Source organism: Scleropages formosus, chromosome 25 (assembly GCF_900964775.1).
Source record: "Scleropages formosus chromosome 25, fSclFor1.1, whole genome shotgun sequence".
NCBI lineage: Eukaryota > Metazoa > Chordata > Actinopteri > Osteoglossiformes > Osteoglossidae > Scleropages > Scleropages formosus.
In genome coordinates this window covers 4,619,915-4,639,312 of record NC_041830.1, presented here as the reverse complement: position 1 = coordinate 4,639,312, position 19,398 = coordinate 4,619,915, and the positions used below count along the sequence as shown (strand labels likewise).

At 41.4% G+C, this 19,398-nt stretch overlaps 1 protein-coding gene across 1 annotated transcript; it reads left to right on the top strand.

Moving 5' to 3' along the window:
* The first annotated feature begins 4,661 nt into the window (after window positions 1-4,661).
* On the top strand, window positions 4,662-18,811 carry prok1 (prokineticin 1). Its single transcript, XM_018741966.1, has 3 exons — window positions 4,662-4,733; window positions 7,455-7,580; window positions 18,692-18,811. Exons 1-3 carry the CDS (start codon window positions 4,662-4,664, stop codon window positions 18,809-18,811), a joined length of 318 nt encoding a protein of 105 aa, XP_018597482.1.
* The last annotated feature ends 587 nt before the right edge of the window (window positions 18,812-19,398 follow it).

The window sequence follows — 19,398 nt, the reverse complement described above, 5'->3', positions numbered from 1 at the left end:
TGTATGATCACCACCTCAAACTTAACCTCTCCAAAACAGAAATTCTTTACCTCCCAGCTGGCCTGTCCTCCTGTCACGACCTCTCGATCAAACTGGAAAACGCCATCATTTTGCCTAGCTCCTTTGTTAAGAGTCTGGGAGTTAACGATTGATGTGAGTCTGTCATTCTCTCAACATATTGAAGCCACAACCCGGTCCTGCAGATACATCCTGCATAATATTCATAGGATCCGTCCCTACCTTACTACTGACTCCACCCAACTACTTGTCCAGGCCATGGTGATTTCCCGTCTGGACTACTGCAACTCTCTTCTGTGTGACCTTCCTGCTAATGCTATCAAACCTCTGCAGCTTCTACAGAATGCTGTTGCACGAGTTGTGTTTGATTTGCCAAAGCGCTCCCATGTATCTCCTCTACTCATCTCTCTGCACTGGCTTCCTATAGCTGCCCGTATCAAATTCAAAACCCTGGTTATTGTGTACAAATGCATCAATAGAACTGCTCCCGGCTATTCACGGACTTGATCAACCGGTACACCCCAGCCAGGCCCATTCGCTCATCTACTTCTGCTCGCTTGGTGGTCCTGCGCACGAAAGGCAAAGCTCGGAGGTTCTCGGTTCTGGGTCCGTTGTGGTGGAATGACCTTCCCCTGTCACTCAGAACTGCGGAAATTCTGTCTGTTTTCAAGAAGGGTCTGAAAACCCTCCTTTTCCAGATCCACTTCACCCAAGATCTCTTCAGATCATCATGGCATAACCGTTCACTCATCGTAACTCCAGAAGTATCCCCAGATACAACCTTTATTCAGCCATTACTCTGGTATTGTACTGCTCATTTGTGTATTTTATAATATTTCTAAAAAAAAAATTGGTGGGAGGGTATCGGGATTTGTCTGTGTCTTATGCACCTACTTGAACGATGAACCTCGGTATAGCAAGTGGTAGGGAACAAACTAGGTTTGCTTGAGACTTTCATGTCTGCAGCGATGTCTCCTTCTCTCAGTGTAATGCATAAATTATACTTTTGCTGAGATGTATGTCGCTTTGGACAAAAGCGCCTGCTAAATGAATAAATGTAAATGTAAAACATTCACAGCTAAATTGCTCATCCCTACGTGCACATAGTAACCAAATGAAACAATTTATCAATGTTAAATTTATAATTTCTATACTGGTGGGAAACTAATGTTGACTCATGTGCTGTCAAGCAGGACTGCTATGTTTTGAGAAGAGTGTACATCTAGCGCATAGGGTGGCAATGCTGAAGAGGGAACAAACACTGAATGATGATTGCGAAGTGAAACATTTTTTTTCCAGGCAGTTTGTCAATGCCATCAGGTGAGCATTTTTGCACACCATGCTGATTCTAATGTTGACCAGTATGCAGAAGGGCTGAGTGAGCAATTTCCTGCAGTAGCGATACTTTTGTGTGATGTTGACGCTGCTTCATCAGGTTATGAAGACCCAGAGCCATGACCTGGACAGTCCACTGGGGCTATTGTACAGTGCTGCTTGAAAGTATATGAACCCTGTATGGATGGTAATTCTTATATAAAGCAAAATCTAAATCTTAAACTTGATGAAAACTGATTTATACACCTTATTCTACTTACCTGACTGGTTTAATGCAACTTAGGGTTCACTTATTTTTACATCCTTTTCTATTATATACATGGTTTCCTTTAAACCAAAATACAATGTGTGAGTAGTAATTACACATCTATGATATGAGAAAGACTGGTTTTGATAAAATAACAATTTTGTGGTAAATCTAAGGGACACAAGGGATTTGCATGTTTTCACATACTTTTCACTTACCTGTTTGCAACAGATGAGGCTGAACAGATAAGGTGCTTGCCTATTGGCGACGCTTATTTAGGGAAGTGCTGGGGAGGAGACAAGGGGAGGAAAAGGGGGAACTGGGAACGGGTAGACCATGGCGGTGCTCTGAGATTGGCCGCAACGTCCACGGGCTTGAGGGCGAGGTCGTGGTTGGGATCAAGTCATGGTCGGGAGCGGGGTTGTGGTCGTGGTTGTCTCGGGTTGCTCTCTCTCTCCTGCTACTCCGTTTCTCTCTCTCTCTCACTGGCGGGTCCGGGGGAAGAAATAGAGGCTGTAATTAGTCCCAGCTGTGGCTGGCTCACCCCTGACTCCGCCCCCTTCCTGGCCACCACAGCATGTTACACTGTTATATCAGCAAGGAGGCAGGAAGGCAGAGCAAAGGACAAGCAAGCTGAAGTGGCAGGTTGCAAACGCAGAGCAGCCAGTTGTCTCAATTGAGATTCCACAATGTAGGAGCAGTGGTGTGGGCTCCTTTATACTGGCCCTTTCTGATTTCTGCCAGGTGTGTTTGGCTGAGGTGAGTCTAGGGTGTGCCATCAAGCATGTTCGTTTTTTTTTCCCTATGGTCAAGGATGGCAGAAGATGTAGAAGCCAAATGCAACACCAGTGAAAGGGGCGTAAGAAGAAAAGTTTACTGTAAAAAGCAACAAAGTTAGTCAACATCAAGGATCTGAACCACTGGAGTTAGTTTGTATGCATTTCTTAACACACACGCACACACACACACACACACACACACACATTTTCGGAACCGCTTGTCCCATACGGGGTCGCGGGGAACCGGAGCCTACCCGGCAACACAGGGCGTATGGCCAGAAGGGGAGGGGACACACCCAGGACGGGACGCCAGTCCGCCGCAAGGCACCCCAAGCGGGACTCGAACCCCAGACCCACCAGAGAGCAGGACCCGGTCCAACCCACCACACCCCCCCATGTCTTAACATTAGAGCCAGATTCCATAAACACACAAATATGAAATTAGGAAAATGTGTGCAGAATTCAAAAGTTACATTTAGTATTAAGCTACTATAACATCAGATAACTTTCCAAAATTATTACTCAAACATCTGCTGCATTATCATCACCACAGGTGATCATTTGGCATAGCATTTCCCTGGATGTATTTTTTTAGTAAAGCAAAATACTAAAGTCAACAGAATAAAGTAAAACTTACCTTCTAAAAATACAACTTCTATCTACTGCTTTGCTGGTCATTACTTGCATATCGATGATGAGTGTACAATTAGTATTTGAATTGAATTAAATGTAAATTTTGTAGAACTTGGTTAATCCCAACTCTTCATTGAGCACAACAAAAATCTTTTGGCGAATAACACGTTTGTTTGTTCGTTTATCCGAAGAGCAAGACTAAAGACATGTTCCAGGACAGGTGTGGGTGAAAGAACCAATGGATGTACGTCGGTCTGAAGGATGTCTGAGATCGGGGTCGTAGTCCAAAGCAATGTCAAAGACGAGAGTCAAAACTTGGCGACAAGGATTCAGGGCTGGGGCGGTGAGGCAGGGAAACAGGGCGAGGGTGATAGAAACAGATTGAGTATGCAGAAGGGACAGTTGTCCCACAGAGATGACACTGAACATGTTTCATTTCTTTTCAGACTCTTACTATTTGCATGTTAGTAAAATACAAAATGTAATCTATTACTACAGTCCATTTTATTAAATGAATAACTCGGTTCAAGAACCCTTTTCAAATAAACTCCAAAATTAACCTTTCATAAAAATCACATTTAATCCAACTTTTATGTATAAAAACATGTTTTTCTCATGTTCTGAACTCTCCTGAAATGAATGAATTTAAGCAATAAACTCTGACTGGTCAAAAATAAATTGATGGCTAGTGTAATCCACAGAAATTAACAGAGCTTGATGTCCAAGAGAATTTCTTTTAACTTTCAAGAGAAAGTTGAAATGTTAAATGAAAGAAAAAACCAAAGCAACAAAAAGAGGGTGATACAAAACAGTTCATACATATTGTTCCTTTGCAAATTTATTGCAAATGTATTTGAGTGAACGTAAAAATAATTAATGCCGAAATTACTCTAAAAAGTGCAGCTTTCTTGAAATTTACAAGGTACAAGTAACAGAGAAAATTTAACTTGTCTGCACCCAGCTCTGTATGAAGGGAGTGCCAACTACTCTATATATTGTGGATGGCATGTGTGACAGAGTCAGTAGTAGAATTTATTTTCTGTTGTTTATATTAATTTCAATGCATTTACAGTCGATTGTGATTACAAACATAAAGTGCAAAATGCCATATACCCCCGAAACTTAACAAACAGTAAAACAGCTAAATGTTATTTCACACACATTCTAGGTAACTTCCTCCTGTTTCAGATTCCAGGTGGAATTACATTTTTCCTCTTCTGTGTGATGGATGATACAGAATATTAACTAGCAATCGTTCTTTTCCTTTGAATAATAAGCACAGATTGTGAGAACACACGTAAAATAGTGACTTCTGCAATAGGAAAAACTGTATATTCAGGGTCAGGGAACTGCAGCATCATTAGTGCCAACAGAGATGACAAAGTTCTGAGGGAGAGAAGGGGGAGGTCTTTTAGATGCTAACATGCAGGAAGGGGTAGATAGAGAGGGACTCAAAGCTCTCCTTCAATAAGCTGGATTGCTAGTGGTGACGGAGCGGTCAACGCTAGAAAACCTACAGGCAGAAGTTAACCTCTATGGTCCTGTAAAGGAGGAACGCTACGCTGCATCACCCCACTATTAACTGCAGAGTCCAGCTGCATTTTGTGGCTTCCTGCATCGCACTGCAATCGCTTGCTCCCACTGCAGTCATGCTGAAGGTCCTGCTGCTGCTTATCTTGCTGGATTCCTTCAATTGCTCCACGGGGGCAGTCATTACAGGGGTGAGTCTCACTGACACTTTCAGCCACATCTGCTTTCAGACTGCAGTAGAGATCTTAAGTTCAGTAGTGGTGCAATTTTTTTTTTTTTTCCATATTAAAATTTTTTGTTTAGAAATTAGTCTGTAACTTTGAAAAGTTTTTGCTTGCGTTTATTAACTTTATCCGGAATGTTCAAAATATTCCTGGCACGGTATTTTAACACTAAATAATTACTGATTCGAATGATAAGTTAGTAGTGTCGAAATAATTTAAAAATATGGTCTTTTTGAACATGTCAACAAGAGAAGTTAGAAATTTGGCTTTCCAAAGTTTACATGCACTGATCTTTACTTCTTTCCTTCTTACCTTATCTTAACTAAAATGATTAGATAAGCTTGTCAGCATATACAGGGTTAGAATTTACAGTGCACTCTTACTGTGAATGGATGAAATGTGTCCTTCATTAGCCTGGCATCAAGATTTTTTCTGCGGTAACGCTGCCTGGGTGATGTTACCTTATTTTATTATAACTGGCCTATTTGTGCAAATTATATTAGTACAAATGTAGATTTCAGTCAGATTTTTAGATTTCAGTATTACTTTTATAATATTGATCTTAAATAAATTCCAAGTAAGTTACGGTATTAAATCTATTTATACAGCTTTGTATTTACATACTAATAATAATAGCGAACAACCAGTAAATTCAATTAAAAAAGTGGAAAATTAAACATTAAAGTATACTTACCAAGTTTAATAAATTAATCCAGTGCATTTCTGGATAAGAAATTAGATCTTTTTTGTAATATTGGGAGAGTGTCATGTAAAAAGGAGAGGTATGACTGCAAAGCAATACACAGCTGCCCTGCAACTTAACACAAGTCACAACCTGAAGCAAAAACTAGGGATTATCAAAAGAAACTGGAAGGAAAATTAACAGAAGCACATATTAATTACAAAGTGTTGGGACCAAAGGTGGGCTAGCATTCTTCTCTTAGTAAGGTTAATGAAGCAGACTAAAACCCAATATGTCAGACCTTAAACACAGTTCTTTAAGTTTCAAGACTGTTTTTATACTGTATATACATGTATAATTCATTGAATAAATTATGTCATTTAGATTAACTATTTGCACATGTACCTTGTTTAAATTTAGAGGGGCTTTGATTTTATTTTTTTTTCTCACTTTATTTTATAAAGGAGATTACTGAAGGTGTGTGAACAGAATACTCTGAATCCTCAAATATTGAACGTGAAACCATTTCTTTTCATCTACAGTAGTGAGAAAGCTGGATTATATTTCTTGGTAATACATTTATCTTTGAGAGGAATGAATCATGCAGACAGTTATACAAGGGTCCACCCTCCTTCTTTTTTGTCATTGTCAGAAAGCTGGACCCATAAACTGTCAAATTCAATTAAGATGTATGTAGGATAAATGCTGGTTGTCTCTGCATAAGAAAGAACCAAGAGAAGTGAAGAACAAATGCCTCTCAACTGTTCTACAGGTTATGACATTTTGTCCATGTTCTTAGGTGAATAAAACACCATAACCCCATGTTTTAACAATAAAGTACAAAATCACAATAAAATACAAAATTAAACACAAAATAAAGTTGGTAAAGTTTTCTTTACAGCATTGCAGTACACAATTTTGAAAAGTTTTAAATGTAATTTTTGGAAATTTTACTGAGAACTGTAATTCAAAATGTAGTAATTAAGAAAAAAACTCAGTATTCCAAGTAAACTAGGTAATGTAAGTGCATGCTTTTCTTGAATTTTTATTCTTAGAATTTTTGTTTTTTTTTTTTGGAATACAAAATGCATTTTTTTCACAGACTTGAACTTACACAATTATTCATAAAATTTGCGATGCAGTAGGAGATTCCGTTTTGTGTGTGTAGATTTATAACAGCCCCTGTATGTGTGCAAATGTCTCACTGATGTGTGCCCTGTGGTGCATCATCTTCTGCAGGTTCCTGCTTTATGTTTGATATTACCAGTTGTCAGAATAGGCTCCACCCACCCTGAACAGAATAGGTGGATTTGATAAAACAATGAACAAATTAACCTAATAAATTAAAATTAACAATATAAAATGCAGACCTAAAATACTTCTTTAAAATGCATGAAATATTTAGGTTGCGGTTAAATACTTGGTGGCACAGCAATGTAGCGGCTGGTGCTATTGCCTCACAGCACCAAGGTTGTTTGGCCATAGTTATGAATCCAGCTCAGCCTGCGTGGAATTTACATTTTCTCCCTGTTTTCTGTGTGGGTTTCTTCTGGATATTTCGGTTTACTTCCACAGTTGAAAAACATGCAGCTCATTGTGAATTGGACAATGCGAATTGTGTATGATTGATTGATTAACTGAGATAGCCAAGGATAGACTGCCATTCTGTCCAGGGTGTATCCACCTGCTTTACACCCCATGATTCCAGGATTGGCTGTGGACCCCTGCAAGCAAGACAGACTTAACAAAAGTGAGAAACAAGAGAGACAGCGAAAGTGAGAGTTACATTTGGAAAGTGTTAAGTTCTGTGAAACGTACTGCAAGAATCTTAAATGATAATAGAAATGATACTGTGATTTCAGGTAGCTTACTATTAAATATTATGAGGTATTAATACACTTCATCCATTTTTGCCATTTTATTCTTTCCTGCCTTTGGTATTGCTTGTAACGCATGGTGTTTTATTTTTTACTGCTTGTGTCTGATATCCCCTCCCATCCCTGGAGGCATGTGAAAGAGATATGCAGTGTGACCTGGGGACCTGCTGTGCTGTCAGCTTGTGGCTGCGTGGGCTTCGCATGTGCACCCCAAGAGGGATGCTTGGAGATGAATGCCACCCCTTCAGTCATAAGGTAAGAGCCTGCTTAGGGTGACTGATTGGATAATACTAAACAGAAAGTGTGTGCTTGCAAATGTGTTTTCGTGCATGTGTGAGAGAGAGAGTGTGTGTGTCTTCATGTGCATGTTCCCATGTGGACACACCCACCCTTTGATAGCCTGGTGCTCCATTCACTGCTGGTTTCTACTGTGTGCTTGGATGTCACCAGTCCCCGATACAAGATAAGCTTGTTTGTAATAGGAAGAAATTATCAAATTATCCAATTTACGAATTGCATCAGCAAACTAAACATAGTAGTTTAACATAAGTAGTTTAACACAGAGTATGTGTAGGTTTGCTCCAGGTACTCCAGCATCATCATCCTCCAAGGATATATGTTTCTAATGAACTGGTGACTTGAAATTGCTAGTTTTATGTAAGAGTATGTATGTATGTGTTTCATTGCATTAGTGAATGATTGTGGGTAGTAGAATATACACTTTAAAATCTGATTTACAATTGCATAGCTTTTTCTATCAATGACCTATTTGGAATTTGTACTTATCAATCCAAAGTTTATAACTGTCTGGTACTGAGCATTGTGGAAATTAACACTATTAGTTCATATACATGTGTTCACCTCCCTCAAGGTGGTTGTGCTCTACATTGTGATATATTATTAAAATTCTAACTTATCTGAATTGTCTGACCTGTTTTCTTTAACTAGCAGACTAGTTAACTTGATTATTGTGTCTAATTTATATACATAAATAAGAAAAGTCTTTTATATCTTTTTTCTCCAATATTCCTTCCTTTCTCTTCATGATACAGATGCTACATACGATGCAAATGTACACTATACTGTATATTGCGGCAGTTGCGGGCTGAGGCAGCTTCATGGGCAGATTAAAGCACAGGACAGCTGGTTTTACCATCAAAACAGATTTTATTTAGAAACAAAAGCCAAAATAGAACCAAACCACAAAACAAGAACAATAACATGCACTCTACAAATAGTCCTCAGACCATATTTTTATGTCCTTTGTTATTCCTCTCCATTTGCAGCAGCTAGTACAATCATTGTATTGGGGCCTGATAGGGGCTGGCAGTGGGGAGCTGTCCATCAAGCTCATCCCACCCTTGCCAGGGTTTCACTACCCACCAGCTAACACATCCCCCCTCAACTTCAGGCCCACCTGGACCCGAAACAATATCCCAATAAAACCTAGTCAGAGATCATTAGTCTCGCATCCACCCATGTTTAAGACCCGGGAGTCTCCAAAGATAGCCAGGGCTTGGAGGCCAGTCTGGTGGCTGTGAGACCCTTACCATATGTGTAGTAAAGGAAAGTATGTTGCCAAAATAAAATTAATCTAATGACCATTACTCTAACCTTTACAAGACATTTGCAACTGCATGTAACTTGCAGTTTTAAATGAACTATTAAAAAATCCTAACATACTGGTCACGATCCCTGAAAAGCAGACTTGGAATGAACATAACGGGTGTGTCCCCCAGAGCCACTCAGCCACATCAAGCACACTTGAACTCAAAAAGCATCAAATTCTCAGCATCATAAAAAGAGTGACGGATAAATATCTAGTTGCGTATTCTTGATTAGCTATTTAGTGTATTCCCTGGTGATTTGATAGTGATTCTCATTCCATCTCTGCTCACCAGCTTCTAAAGTCCTGTTCACAGTGTATTTGTGTTGTAATCTGAGGCTCTAGTCCCATTTGCGTCTGTCCTCTGTGCTCTTCTCCCAGTCTCGTGTCCCTGTCCAGTCCAAGTCATGTGTCTGTTTACTCAGACAGTTTCCCTTACGAGAACACTGTGCGTCTTTTTGCTCCACGTTCCTCATCTCACTTTGGCAATTTCTTTCTTCCTTTGCACGCTACAAATAAATAACGTCACCATTTACATCCGTGTAACCTCCGGACATGACAATACCTTGGCAAATGTTCCAGAGCTGAGTTCTAAAATGCTTAATCTCAACTGTGCAGTAATTCAGATTTATTAATGTAGCAGACATTTTCCCCCAAAGTGATGGTAAATGTTAATGTAATATTTAGCCAACACATTTTTTCCAGGGTGACAGACACAATACATTATATTGCTAAATACACCATAGAAAATTTCATGCAATCTGTACATTAAAACTATGGAGCGCACACACACTATAGTTTATTTACTGTCATCAGTTCACCTGAAACACATCTTGTGACAATGGGAGCAAACCCTTGACAATATGGGGACAACATGAAAACTCCACACATAGTTGTTGTCACAGTCTATATGCTTAACTAGTGACCTACCCAATAAATCCATTTAAGAACAATTTAACCAAATTCTCCTAAAAATTACGAAAATTACTTAATTTTTTTCCTCAGGTCACCATTCAACACTTCTTGAATGAAGGCAAAAAAAAAACAGCACTAAACTGATCAGTGAACAATAAATAGTAGCCAGTGAAATCCACAGAGGCCAGCTAACAGTAAGGAGGTTTAATTACATAGCTTTTGAGGTTGCGGTGTGGAAGTGATTTTGTGGAGAGACATGTAATGCAGAAATTTTATGGAGAGAAAATGTTTCAAAGAAGCAAAAATTTAAAAAACTAAAGTAACAAAAAGAGTGTTATAGAAATGTAATACAGTAATTATTTACAAATGTATTTCTGTAAAACTAAATGATGCCAGGCATAACAAAAAATGTATTTAACTAGATATAATGAGTTATATTTACTCTGTTACAATGAGTATATCTAGAAAACAGCACATGGCAGCAGCTGATCGCATATCAGGTAGAGCTATCACCTTACACATGAAGGACCCAGGTTTGTATCCCATCTCTTTCAGTGGTACCCTTGAATAAGGTGCTTATTTTCTAATGAAAATTACCCAGGTGTATAAATTGGTAAAATATTGTAACTTGTTTTGGAATAAAGTATTAGAGAAATATAAAGAGACAACAACTGGATAATCAAATTTTAGAATTTTGCAGCAAAAGATTATCATTATATGAATATTAATTTGTTGCCTGTACAGCAGAAAAAACACTAAATTAAAAACTGACTTGAGAAAATATATTACTGATTAGTTATTGATCGGTCTGTAAGCCTTACATTAAGGCTGAGAAACAGAACTCTGTATCAGCAAAAACGGAGAATTACAATACTAGTGTGGTTCTGTCACGGGGAACACAGGGAGCCGGGATGGCCGAACCCAAGTGCAGCGTTGTTTGTCCAGCGATGAGGGATGAGGCAAGTTTCCGGTGTCGGGGACAGGCGAAGGGTCGGTCGATCGGCGGTCAGGGTCAGAGCGAAGATCCATGGACGAGGTCGGGAGACGTAGCCAAGAGTCGGTCGAATGGCGAACAGGACAGGAACGAGGATCCGTGGACGTGGTCGGGAAATGAAGCGAGAGTCAAAAACCGGAGGACGTGAAACGAAGCGATGCTTGTGCACGAAGTGTCACGGGAAAGGGCGGTTGTCCCTGACGAGATTCCGCAGGGGTATGCGAGCTGAAGAGGGTCTTTATACGGTGAGTGATTACTTGTGAGTCAGTGCGGAGTCAGGTGCTTGTGCTGTGGGCGTGGATGTGACAGTACCTCCCTCCCCACGAGCGGCTCCAGCCGCCCTGTGGCGCCTGGAAGGAGGGCGACCCCGAGGACGAGGCGCTGGTTTATCAGGATGTGCTTGGTCGAACTCGGCGATGAGCAATGGGTCCAGGATGTCGTGGGCTGGCACCTAGCTACGTTCTTCAGGGCCATACCCCTCCCAGTCTACCAGATAGTACAGCCCCCCACGCCTGCGTTGGGAATCAAGGAGGGCCCGGACGGTGTAGGTGTCCTCCTCGTCCACGTCCGGTGAGGGAGGAGTAGGTTCACCTCGGGTGGCCTGGAGAACGGAAGTACTGTAGGGTTTGAGAAGAGAAACATGAAATGTGGGGTGGATGCACAGGTGTGGGGGCAATTCTAACCGGTACATGACTGGGGAGATTTTCCGCAAGATTTTATAGGGACCAATGAACCGGGGACTGAGTTTCTTGGAGGGCAATCGAAGGCGGATGTCCCTCGTGGACAACCATACCCGTTGCCCCGGCTGGAAGGATAAGGTGCGGCGGTGTCAATCCGCCTGTTCTTTATACCAGCGGACGCTTTCTTGGAGGTGGTCTGTCACCGCCCACCAGGCCACCTCGCTTTGCAGGTACCAAGAATCCACAGCCGGAACCTCTGAGGATGCAGGTTGCCAAGGGAACAAGGGAGGCTGATAACCAAGGACGCACTGGAAAGGAGACAGGCCTGTAGAGGAGTGAGAAAGGGAGTTATGGGCATATTCAGCCCAGGGCAGGAAACGCGACCACTGACCTTGTTCCTTCCCACAGTAGCTCCTCAGAAACCGGCCGAGGTCCTGGTTCAACCGCTCGACTTGTCCGTTGGCTTGTGGATGGTACCCGGATGTGAGGCTTACAGCCACTCCGAGTTTCTGCCAGAATGCCTTCCAGACCCTAGACACGAACTGAGGGCCCCGGTCAGAGACAATATCCTTGGGTAACCCGAAGAGCCAAAAGACGTTCTGAAAAAGCAACTCAGCCGTGGTCATGGCAGTGGGAAGTCGGGGCAAAGGAAGCAGATGACATGACTTGGAGAATCGGTCCAGGACAACAAGGATTACCGTGTTACCGTCTGAGGGTGGCAGGTCTGTGACAAAGTCCACTGCCACATGAGACCAGGGCCTGGCTGGGACCAGAAGGGGCTCCAACAGTCCTGCCTGTTTCTGATTCAGAGTCCTGGACTGGGCACATACCTCACACGCCTCCACGAATTCTTGTACATCTTCCCCTAGAGAAGGCCATCAATACATCTTTTCAAGGAGGGCCCCAGTCCGTCGGGCTCCCAGGTGACCTGCAGCTTGAGTGTCATGAGCCCAGTGGAGTAGCTGGGAACGCATCCTGGGAGGAACATACTCTTTGCCTTCGGGGGTGTCGACCAGGTTGGGTTCCTCCCGTTGGGCCTGGTGGAGATCCTGTGTGAATTCCCACTGAATGGGAGCCACGAAGCAGGCTCTGGGCAGGATGGCAAGTCAGGAGTCGGATCCTTGTCATAGAGACGAGACAAGGCGTCCGCTTTGGTGTTCTTGGAACCTGAGCAGTAGGAGACGGTGAACTGGAACCTAGTAAAGAAAAGAGCCCACCGGGCTTGATGAAGGTTAAGCCTACGGGCAGCCTTTAGATACTCCAGATTCCTATGGTCTGTGAGGACCAAGAACGGATGAGTAGCCCCGTCCAACCAGTGTCTCCACTCTTCCAAGGCCAGTTTAATGGCCAACAGTTCCCTGTTACCAATGTCATAATTCTGTTCTGTTGGTGACAACTTACGGGAAAAGTAAGCACAGGGGAAGAGCTTGGCCGGGGTTCCCTGCCTCTGGGAAAGCACTGCCCCAACCCCCATGGTTGAGGCATCTACCTCTACAACAAACGGCAACTTTGGGTCTGGATGTTTCAGTATCAGGGCGATGGTAAACCGGTGCTTAAGGTCTTGGAAGGCCGTGCTGGCTTCTTGGAACCAGGAGAGATGGGACTGTTTGCCCTTGAGTAATGCGGTGAGAGGTGCCGCAATACTGCTCTTTCCTCAATGAATTTAGTAGCTTTATAGATGATTATGCACATTCCTGTATGCATGATTGTGTCATAATTCATGGTGTAGGTGTTCATAATCTTAAAACTCCTTCCAGATGTTAGGTTTGGTAAAGACTAGGGCGGAAAGCAACTGCACATAAAATGCTAAAAATATGGTGCTCAATGTGTATATGGAATGGGGTACCTGGAAACAAAACCAACTTTTTTCTTTAAAGTAGGGTTTATTGTGGAGAAGGTTTGTGATAATATGGTGAGTATATACAAGTGGGTTGAACACAGCGGTGTGCCAAGTGAAAGAAATATCTACCTATTGTGTACAGCCATTGTAATATATGCATGGGGTGTAACATCTTGTCCTCTGTATCTTGAATGACTAATGATGAATTTATGTCATTTTTCCATAATAAATTAGAGAATATCCAGATGTCAGCTGCATAGTTTATTTCAGTCCTAATTAGTGTAGGGGGATCTGGCTCTGATAATATTATTTGTTGTCTACATTGTTTAAGTAGTTTTAACATAATCACTATGGAACAAATATCTGTGCCAATTCACTATGACATCTACTACCTGTCCTTCAAACCCAATCCCTCCTAAATTACTAAAACGTGCAACTTCTATTCTCACAGAACCTATTGTAAATATTATTACTTTTTTAATTAATGGTAGACTTCTGAACACTTTTACAGTTGCTATTACTTAACCATTGCTAAAAACAGATGTTGACCTGAACCAAAGATTTATGGACCTACATGTTGTGACCACATCTGCACCTTAGTCAGAAACACCCGTAATCAGAGCAATCAGGTATAAAGGACACCACTTCCCAGCTGGGGGAGCTTACTTGAGACAACTGTCTCCTCTGTGCTCTCAAACACTACCTTGCACTGCTTGTCCCATGCCCTGGTCCTCATCATCATCCCCTAGACCTGATCCACGGCTCCTTGGTAATGACCACTCGCCCTGTCCCTTGACCACAACATCAGATTCTTGCCCCTGTTTAGTTTGCCAGTTGACCAACCATACGCCCATCCCCGACCACGAGAACCAGCCGAGCCCTACGTTACGGAATAAACAATCCTGCGCTTGAGTTCAGCCTCCTTCACATCCTCTGTTCTCCATGACATTACCTGTCTTTTATAAATTTTCGAAAAGAATGTAGCTTCTGAAATTGTAAACTACATTGAACTTCAGTTTGGTTTCTGCCCTGGTCATAATGCTGAACTGGCTGTAACCTATGTTGTTAATGATATTGTCTGGTCTGATACTGGTCATATCTCAGTTATTATGTTTCTGGACTTGCATGGTGTGTTTTATACTGTTGATTATAGTATCTTACTCAATAGATCTGAAACTCTGGTTGGACTAACAGGCACTGTTCCTCAGTGGTTCCCTTTGTTCTTGTCTAATTGCCAACAGTTTGGACTGAAATCTGGTGATGGCATACCTTGGTTCTAGTCTATGGTTGAATAGGCTGTGCCTCAGGGTTCTGTTCTGGCTTCATTGTTTTCACTTTATATGCTGCCATTGGGTTTTATCATTCGTGAGCGCAATGTGAGTTTTCACTCATACGTAAATGTCATGCAGTCATAGGTTTCTATTAAGCCCGATGACCTATTTAGCAAATTGCGTTACCACTATCAATCTGTTGAAGAGTAATCCATCGTCAACAACCGCTTGTCCCAAGTGGGGTTGCGACAAGCTGGAGCCTTACCTGGCAACACGGGGCTCAAGGCCAAGGGGGGAGGGGACACACCCAGGACAGGACACCAGTCAGCCGCAAGGCACCCCAAGCAGGGTTCGAACCCCAGACCTGCCTTGCAGTGGATGATAGTGCTGCAATCCTCAATCTAATCACGTCAGTGTTTTCCACTCAAGGATTGCATTTAAAACAAAAAATTTGGGTGTTTTATTGGATGTTACTGGATTTTTGTCTCGTGTTGCTTCATTCATTAGACCACGCTTCCTTCAGTTAAAAAGTATGGTTGAGCTAAGGTGACTTTTATGTAGGAAAGATGCTGAAAAGCTGGTTCATGCCTTTGTTTCAAGCAGGATTGACAATTCTTATGCTCCTTTACAGTATAGCATGGTTGTCCATATAAGACAATGTCTAGGCTGTAACTGATACAGAATGATGCTGCCAGAATTGTTACAAGAACTTTGAAGTACAGCCATATAACACCAGTTCTTAATTTTCTGTATTAAATTCTAGTTAAATTAAGATAAAATATTACTGTTGAGGGGGGCGTGGAGGCGCAGCGGGTTTGGCCTGTGCCTGCTCTCCGGTGGGTCTGGGGTTCGAGTCCTGTTTGGAGTGCCTTGTGACGAATTAGTGTCCCATCCTGGGTGTGCCCCGTCCCCCTCCAGCCTTGCACCTTGTGTTGCCAGGTTAAGGTCCAGCTCACCACGACCCTGCTTGGGACAAGTGGTTTCAGACAATGCGAGTGTGTGTGTGTGTGTGTGTGTGTGTGTGTGTGTTGATGTATAAGGCAGTAAATGTCATTGCTCCAGATTACTTTAATGAGGCCACTGTTTCTTATGTTCTAGTATGCTAACTTGGATGTGGGTTACCTTAATGCACCTCCGATTAATAAGGTTTCAGGTCCTTTAAATCTGAGATTAGGAGTCAACTGTTCTTCTTTGTTACAGCTGTGTCTTGTCTTTTAGTGAAAAATTCTCTAGTTTCATATCATCAATTGCTAGCCTTTGGGCATTATTTCCCACTTTGACAAGGGCAGACGGAACAGGTTGTGACACCAGTACTCATTTTGATGGGAGCTGAAGACCACATGCTATGGTGGATGAGATCAGTATAATTGCACCTGAATTTCTTAGCTTCTAGTGACAGTAAGAATGTTATAAATAACTAAGTTTGTTTACTTTATAGCTTTACTACTTAGTACAGTTCTTGTAGTAATTTAATGCATTGATAAGATTTTGTCTTTGTTTTTATATCACTTGATCTTTTCTTCAGCGTTCCGTGTCACTGTCCAAGAAAAGCATTTTGTAAAAAATTAAATATACACACATACTCTCTGAAACCTCTCATCCCAAGCAGGGTCACAGCAAACCGGAGCCTAACCCAGCAATACAGGGTGCAAGGCTGGAGGGGGGAGGGGACACACCCAGGATGGGGCACCAGTCCATCACGAGGCATCCCCAGCGGGACTCGAACCCCAGACCCACTGGACCTGGTCAAACCCGCTGCGCCACCGCACCCCCCTCAAAAATTAAAGAAAAACAAAATATTTGAAATTAAATATGTACTGTTATACATTCCCATCATGCGTGGCAGAGGATACAGGGAAGGCAGGACCCAAGTGCAGGATTGTTCATTCAGGGCCAAGGGGATAGACTTGTTCTTGTTGTCGGAGATGGGCGAATGGTCAGTCGATCAGCAGTCAAGGTGAAAGTGGAGATCTGTGGACGAATTCGGGAAGCAAGACAAATGGTCAGGAACCAGGGAATGATGAACAGGCTAAGGACAAAGGGTCTATGGAATATGGCAAGTGCTTGTTAGCACAGAGAGGGCAGTTGTTTCAATGAGATTTTACAGCCAAGAGGGGGCTGAGGAGCATCTTATACAGCTGAGTGCTCCAATTACCGTCAGGTGCTTCATCAGAGTCAGGTGCTGCTGATTGTGGTGCAGGTGTGGAAATGACAGTTTCTATCAGTCTTAGATAATCTTAGAGCTTGATGCAAATGGTGCCCCAGCTGAGTTCATTTATGTAGATGGGTCAGAACAAGGCAATCTACAAGGTAATGATGGGGATGAAACATTATAGGACAGAGAAATGGCCATCCCAGGCCAAAGGGATACATTAGTAAGAAGTTGTCTGTTGGTATGCAACTCATGGGCCTTATAACTCAACACATCTGCTGACATTCCTCAATGCTCTACATGAGTGATTGCTTCAACTCAGGGCCCCAGGAGGCCCTTTTTTTAAAAATTTTTGACCACGTAAGCAACCTAGTTGCTTGAATGGTTCACCAATCTCCCTCAGACGCATGTCTTCCTCTATCTACCATATTCTCCATTCCTCAATCCTCTTTAAAGCAGAAAGTAAGCAAACCAATAAGAAAACTAGGGAGGAAGTAGAAGCAACGCTGCCTGTAGGACATGGCATTTTGCGAAAAATAGCACACGCAGGGAATGGAGCTTAGTTGATGTTTATATGTATTGAGAATGACTTACACAGTTGAGTATGGCCAGGGGTTTGCTCTAATACTGCTGTCCTCAGATTTTTTTCTTACCACTTGTTTCCACTTAATTCATATTGAATCTAATGTTCTAATGTTGACATTATAATTCTGATTAGAAAGTCTGCAGAGCTGGTTGCCTAACCACTGAATAATTAGGAAACTAGCTACACAACTAAAGAGCAACAGCCTGCTGTAACTTGATTTTTTAGAGTGAGTGTGGAGTTCATGCACACCGAGACTGACATAGTGGACGACCTTTTTATCATTTTGACTGCTAGGTGTATACTAAACAGCTTTACTATAAAATTAGAAAAATGTGTTCTCAGTATTCAAAAACATTCAGGAGTAAATTACAATAAAGGTCAAAGAAGTTCCAAGAATTAGTACTCAAGCTTTTGTTTTAATATTATTATTGGTGAAAATTGTTCTTAACATGATTCTAAGTTTAACATTGAGTAAATGGAAATAGGTAATTCACCAAAATGAAATAAAGTTAAACTACGTCACAGTTGCTGACATTCACACACTGTTTACGAGGCTAGAACTTATTTCTACAGTTAGATGTTCACTCGCATTAGTAAACTTGCTATGAGTTCACACATCACTCACTTTGTTTCTCTATAGTTTTCTTTTTTCAAACATTTATGGTTAATTCATCCATCCAATTTCAATAACCTCTTCTCCTGTGCAGGGATGCGGTGAGCCAGAACCTATCCCCAAAGTGGGCAATTTCATGTCACCAATTCATCTGAATTGCCTGTCTTTGGACTGTGGGAGGAAACCAACGCAGAGAATGAGAGAACATGCAAAGTCCACACAGACTGAGCAGGGATTGAATTAATCAATTCTCACACCACTGAGGCACTGTGAAGTGACAGCATTACTCATTGTGACAACATTTTGCCTCATATTTATGGTTGTTCTATTAAAAAATAGTAAGAGATAAAAGTATTTATTTTTTTACAAATGTAGAAGTAAAACTGTATCTACATCAAGAATTGCTCTGAAAGGTACAATTTTCCCAAAACTTTGCTGAGGTACAAATAACAGAGTAAAGATAACACATTACCACCAACGTTTGTATATGCTTTCCTGGTTATGGTGTGCAATGAGAGTCAAAAGTGGGGTGCAGCATGAGGAGAGAGTGAAATGAAAGTGTTGTGCAATGAATAGTGTACATTTCTTTCTGAAGATTGTTTTGAAGGGGGTACCTTTACAACTTCAGTGTTTATGGTACAGTAATTTACTGATAAATGGTGACAATTTTGCCCATATCTAATTTTTTTTTTGTTTTTAACTGTTGCAGGTACCCTACTTTGGAAAACGACAACACCACACATGCCCTTGTCTTCCCTATTTGGTCTGCGCCCAACACACAGAAAACAAATACAGGTGTACCAACGACTTTAAAAATATAGACTTTTGACAGTATGGAACAAAATTACTTAAATTGAACTGGCGAAAGGGCCATCACATTTTGTCACCTTTGCTGACACTGTTATTTTTCCACTAATTCACCAAACCTTACAACTCAGTGAATTACCATCAAATACTACAAATTTGTTGATCAATCATGAGCCTTTAGAAGCATAAATTCATGCAATTTTTACACAACTAACCACAGAGATTTTCTGGTCTGTCCTCATAAAATGAAACCTTGACAATATTGCTGTCTGTTATATACCATTACTGATTGTTCTAACACCTGTGTGTACCATAGTGTTCCATGTTTAACAGAAAACAAAACTGTTTCTTAAAACATTCTGATATGTTTAACATTGAATCACGGCTGTATCCGTCATTGTAATAAGGAAATGTTGATTATGAACTAAATTTAAGTATCTTTGCAATGGAAGAAACTGTCTGTCAGGCAATTAAATAGACAAAATCTGAAAATTGTGACAATACGAAAATTTTTATGAATGCGGACTAAAGTTTCAAATCTTTTGCCAGTGATTAAGACTCAAGGATCATTTTATTTAAGTGGTAAATTTAGTTCTTTAGTAGTATACC

Bases quoted from the DNA above. Each gene is read 5' to 3' on its own strand.
- prok1 (XM_018741966.1), top strand. From the start codon at position 4,662: ATGCTGAAGGTCCTGCTGCTGCTTATCTTGCTGGATTCCTTCAATTGC. The intron at 4,734-7,454 runs GTGAGTCTCACT...CCATCCCTGGAG, and splicing joins CGGGGGCAGTCATTACAGGG to GCATGTGAAAGAGATATGCA. The intron at 7,581-18,691 runs GTAAGAGCCTGC...TAACTGTTGCAG, and splicing joins GCCACCCCTTCAGTCATAAG to GTACCCTACTTTGGAAAACG.